A 6,000-nucleotide genomic window follows, 5' to 3' on the forward strand; every position below is an offset into this window, starting at 1 on the left:
GTGGCACTAGCAACGCCAAGGTCATGGGTTTCGATTCCCAGGGAAAGCAAGAACTGACAAAATGTAAAATGTGTACCTTGAATGCAATGCAAAGTCGCTTTGGATAAAAGCGTCTGCCAAATGCATAAATGTACTGTAAATGTAATTTAACAATTATTAAATAGGAATATTCGAAATATCGGAGTCATCACACTGGAAACGGGTTTATTGAGGATGATGTGTCGATGAAATAATTATTAAATAGGAATAATCGAAAAGCGGAGTCATCACGCCGGAGACGGTTTTACTGAGGATAACATATCGATTTGACAATTATTAAATAAGATTATTCGAACAATCGGAGTCATCACGCCGGAGACGGGTTTATTGAGGATGCCGTGTCTGTGAGGCAATTTCAGGAGGCCAATTGACACGGTCTCTGCAGACACTTCAGGGTCATGCGTTAGTCATGTCTGGGCGCAGGTCCACCATCTGATCTGGACACGGACTGGATCCGGCTGACTGCAGTAAACCTCGGGATAAACAGAGGGACTATCATTAGCGTAGATGCCATTCTTCTGATGATGTAACAAGTACATCAGGTGTTATGGGAAGTGTTCCCGGTTCCGGCTGACCTAGCTAATGCAGCCTAACAATCATTTAATTGAAAAAGTGTTTTATGTGTATGCCATAGTAAAGAGATGTGTTTTTAGTCTAGATTTAAACTGGCAGAGTGTGTCTGTTTCCCGTACAATGCTAGGAAGACTATTCCAGAGTTTAGGTGATAAATAGGAAAAGGATCGACCACCTGCAGTTGATTTTGATATTCTAGGTATTATTAACTGGCCAGAATTTTGAGACCGCAGTAGACGTGATGGAGTATAATGTGTTAAGAGCTTGCTCAAGTACTGGGGAGCTAAACCATTTAGTGCTTTGTAAGTAATAAGCAATATTTTCATTGTTTATTGCATAACAATGAAAACTAACGCCATGCTTCCTAATGATATCTCCCAGTGGTAGCATGTACAGGGTGAAGAGTAGCGGTCCTAGCACTGAGCCTTGTGGTACTCCATACTGAACTTGCGATCGGTGTGACATATCTTCATTTACTACTACAAACTGATAACGGTCAGATAAGTATGATTTAAACCATGCCAATGCCGTTCCACTAATGCCAACATAATTTTCGAGTCTATTCAGAAGAATGTTGTGCTCGATAGTATTGAATGCAGCGCTAAGATCGAGTAACACTAATAGAGAGATACAGCCACGATCGGGTGATAAGAGTAAATCATTTGTAACTCTAATGAGAGCAGTCTCAGTACTATGATACGGTCTAAATCCTGACTGGAAATCCTCACAGATGCCATTTTTTTTTTCTAAAAAGGAGCATAATTGTGAAGACACTGCCTTTTCAAGTATTTTTGACAGAAAGGGTAGATTTGAGATTGGCCTGTAATTGACTAATTCTGTAGGATCAAGTTGCGTTTTTTTAAGAAGTGGTTTAATAATAGCCAACTTAAAAGTTTTCGGTACATATCCTAATGTCAAAGATGAATTAATGATATTAAGAAGAGGATCTATGACCTCTGGTAGCATCTCTTTTAATAGCTTAGTCGGTATAAGGTCGAGCATACATGTTGTTGATTTTGATGATTTAACGAGTTTAGCCAATTCTTCTTCTCTTATAGCAGTGAATGAGTGGATTTTTTCCTCAGTGACACTACAATGCTCTGTCTGATGTGCTACTGTAGTAGACGGCTGCATGGTTAAAATTTTCTTCCTAATAGTGTCAATCTTACATGTAAAGAAGTTAATAAAGTCATTACTGCTGTGCTGTGTACAAACAAAAGTTGAAGCTTTATTTTTGGTTAATTTAGCCACTGTATCGAATAAATACCTAGGGTTGTGTTTGTTTTCTTCCAAGAGAGTCGAGAAATAAGCAGATCTAGTTTTGTTTTCTTCCAGCTGCGCTCCATTTTTCTGGCTGCTGTTTTAAGGGCCAGAGTGTGCTCGTTGTACTACGGCGTCAGACTATTTTCTTTAATCTTCTTTAAGCGCAGAGGGGCAACTATGTCTAAAGTACTGGAAAAGAGAGAGTCAATAGTTTCTGTTGCAACATCGAGTTCCTATAGGCTATCTGGGATGCTGAGGAGATGATACTGATGAGGAAGAGTATTTAAAAAGCAATCTTTAGTGGCGACAGTGATTATCCTGCCATTTTTTAAATAAGGGGGTGGCTTTGCAACCTTAGCTAAATTAAGTATACATGATACTAGGTAATGATCTGAAACGTCATCGCTCTGCTGCAGAATTTCAATGGTATCAACATTTATTCCATGTGACAATATTAGGTCTAAAGTATGATTATGGTGATGAGTGGGTCCTGACATGTGTTGCCTAACTCCAGTAGAGTTTAGAATGTCTTTAAATGCTAATCCCAATGCATCTGTTTCATGGTCTACATGGATATTAAAATCACCAACAATTAGTAATTTATCTACGGCCAGAACTAACTCTGATAGAAAATTAGCAAATTCTTTGATAAAGTCTGTATTGTGCCCTGGTGGCCTGTATACATCAGCTAGACTTCTGAGTAATACTGAAGATAAAAATACCAAAAAAATACATTGCCAAAATTACATTGCCAGATTTAAAAACATGCTAAAACCTATTCTGAGAGTTGTCATGATTGAAATATATTTAAAAGTAAAGAACATCTAAAAATGTCTTATATTGTACCACAACTTACCTCAGTATCTCCAATTTACACGTTATACTCTTCAATCCAGAGCCGAGTAGCTTCACTCCTGAATCTTGCAGATTATTATTGTTCATGTTCAGCTCTTTCAGATTGGTATCCGATCCAAGAACTGTAGCCAGAGCTGAACAGCTTTTGTCTGTTAATTTACAATCATTTAACCTACAAGACAAATACATTACACCACAGAATTAGGTGCAACATGTGTATATACTATTATAATAGTCTTAAATTGCTACATTGTTTATTAATACATTGTTAGCTAACTGTGTATATGTACTATTCTGAAATCCATAACTTGGACAAAGTCTCTAATAATAAATCACTCTAAATTGTAATGCATGCATTTTCTGTAAAGCTGCTTTGAAACAATACGTATTGTGAAAAGTGCTATACAAATAAATGTGAATTGAATACTTTACATTATTTTATATATATTTACATAAATAGTAACAATTAACGCAGCATCCATTTTTTCTGTCATCCTTTGGCTAGTGTTACATTTTATGATCACGCTCTCATTCATGCAAAAGCTTTTAAACAATTCAAGCGCGACAAGACAAAAGAGTCTGGAAATATCCTGACACACACACAACACACAGAAAGACGCACTCCAGTATCGAGTTCTCTTTCACGCTTGAACAAACAATAACACACAGAATTGTGCCAAAATGTCAGTTTTGTCAAGAATTCTCATAAGTGCTTAAATGATCTGAGATGCGCATTAGATCTGCGTCATGTTCAACAGTGGCTTATGCTGTCTGTCATTAATGTTAATCAAAGAACAAAGGGAACAAAGCTAGAACAAAGCTGTAACAAAACTGTAGCTTTAATAATCATTAATCTAGGTTTAATTTATAATTCATGCAGCAAGACTGTAAAGTGTTTGATATTCAATTTCTGTATTTTTCCTACCTGTTAGAAAGGAAGGCCACAGGTAAATATGACATTTATAATAATGGATTTATGTGAAGATTGTTTTAAGTTCAATTAAATTAAACAATATTTTTTACAGCCTAATAAATGTTGAAATTGATAGCTTTCAATTATACTGTAATGTTGAATGTCAATCGTTAATGTTTAAAAAACTCATTTTCATAGAGACATCAGTGTTAGTATCAGTGATAAATATTAAAATATTAAAAACAGCAAAATATTAAAACTCTTCAAAAAAAGCTTTCAATTGCGATTAATCGTAGGGTGAGCTACAGTGAATCAAAAATAATATATAGGAAATGCTAGTTTTTGTCAGTGACATATTTGCTAAATAAAATGAAGCATGCTTGAATAATATTTTTGTTCAGATTTATAGCTCAGATGACAATGATACATTAGTCTTGAGGTAGAGATTCTGGGGGTTTAATGATTCTAGCATTGAAGTTATGGAAGAGCATTTGTGCTTTATAGCAGAAGCCGAAGAGAACTATATAGTGGAACTTAGTTAAAATAACTATAAACCAATGTGTTATATGACAACAACACTGTTGTGCTTCATCCTCTGCTAACTCAACCCAATAAAACCTATTGTATCGTATTTGATATACTGTATAAATGTCTAAGACCTCTAAATGATCATCAATATGATCAACACTTTACTGAAAATGCTGAAAAACAGCTACAGGCCTTCTATCGTCTGATTGATAGTTTACATTATGTTTAAATATAGTTAAAACTACAGAACTAAAACTATTATGAAGTTTAGCATTTAAAATTTTGTTTTATCTGGAGATATAGAATGACAACTGATAATATATGAACTTTAAATGGTCTGTTATAGCCTGGATGACGCCAAAACATGACAAAACATTAATTGACTTACAGAGCTCTTCTGGAGGTTTTGATGACTGCCAATAATCTAATGAGACACTCGTCTGATTTCTTGAATTTCTGAAGCTCAAACTCCTCCAGCTCTTCCTCTGATGTCAACAACACAAAGACCAGAGCAGACCACTGGGCAGGTGAAAGGTCAGATGAGAGACTTCCTTTGCTAAGGTGGGTCTGAATCTCCTTCACCAGAGTTTGGTCGTTCAGTTCATTCAGACAGTAGAACAGATTGATGGATCTCTCTGCAGGCAGATTATCTTCTAATTTCTGCTTGATGTACTGAACTATTTCCTTGTTGCTCTGGTCATTGTCGTCTTGCTGTGTTATCAGTCCTCGTAAGAGTCGTCGATTGGACTGGAGCGACAGACCGAGGAGGAAGCGAAGGAAAAGGTCCAGGTGTCCATTGTCACTCTCGAGCGCCTTGTCCACTGCAGTCTTGAGTAAATCAATCATGGTTTCAGTTGTGTTTTCCTGTTCTGTAGACTCATGATCAAACACACTTGTTTTGTTGATGTCTAGAAACAGATGTGCATAAATGGCTGCAATAAACTCCTGAACGCTCAAGTGAACAAAGCAGTACATGGTGCCAAGAGTGATCCCGGTTTCCTCCTTAAAGATCTGGGTACACATGCCTGAGTACACTGATGCCTTATAGACGTCAATACCACAGGCTTCCAGGTCTGTGTCATAGAAGATCAGGTTGCTTCTTTCCAGCTGATGAAATGCCAGTTTCCCCAGTGAAAGGATGGCGTCTTTATCCCAGGAAACATCTGGTGTGTATTCTCCATCATACTTCCGGCGGCTCTGCTGGATCTGAAAGCGGAGAAAGTGTGTGTACATTTGTGTCAGAGTCTTGGGAGTGTCTTCAGTGTTTGATTCCTGCTGTGTTTTAGAGATGTCATCAGCCTGAGTGTTTTTCACATCATTATTTCTCTTCTCCTCCAGAATGTTCTGGAGAACAGTGGCTGAAATCCAGCAGAAGACTGGGATGTGGCACATGATCAAGAGACTCTTTGATTTTTTAACATGATCTATGATTGTGTTGGCCTGATTCTCATCCGTGAATCTTTTTTTGAAATACTCTTGCTTTTGTGCATCATTGAATCCTCGTATCTCTGTCAGCCGGTCGATACAGTCAGGAGGAATCTTACTGGCCGCTGCTGGTCTGGTGGTGATCCAGATGAGAGCAGAAGGAAGCAGATTTCCCTTCATGAGGTTCGTCAGGAGAACATCCAGAGAGGCTGGTGACGATACATCACGCCACGTCTCATTACAGTCAAACTTCAGAGGAAGGCGACATTCGTCCAATCCATCAAGGATGAACAGGATTTTGAATCGATTCCTTCTTGTAGGGTTCAGTCCTTTTGTCTCTGGGAAAAATTGAGTCATAAGATCCATCAAACTTAGTTTTTCTTCCTCCTTTAAGTTCATCTCTC

At 37.5% G+C, this 6,000-nt stretch overlaps 1 protein-coding gene across 2 annotated transcripts in view; it reads right to left on the reverse strand.

The window, feature by feature from the left end:
- Positions 1-6,000, reverse strand: part of LOC307139817 (NACHT, LRR and PYD domains-containing protein 3-like) — a 61,942-nt gene that overhangs the window by 21,548 nt on the left and 34,394 nt on the right. For both annotated transcript variants that reach the window (XR_013818175.1, XM_079838927.1), the window contains exons 7-8: positions 4,560-6,000; positions 2,732-2,902 (exon numbers count right to left, since the gene is read on the reverse strand). The exon at positions 4,560-6,000 is cut by the window's right edge and continues 387 nt beyond it. Coding sequence is in view for 1 of the 2 variants with exons in the window: in XM_079838927.1 (XP_079695053.1) it covers positions 2,732-2,902; positions 4,560-6,000 (1,612 nt within the window). In the remaining variant the exon portion in view is untranslated. The remainder of the gene's footprint in view (positions 1-2,731; positions 2,903-4,559) is intronic.

Source organism: Gobio gobio (assembly GCF_949357685.1).
Source record: "Gobio gobio genome assembly, chromosome: 16".
Taxonomy (NCBI): domain Eukaryota; kingdom Metazoa; phylum Chordata; class Actinopteri; order Cypriniformes; family Gobionidae; genus Gobio; species Gobio gobio.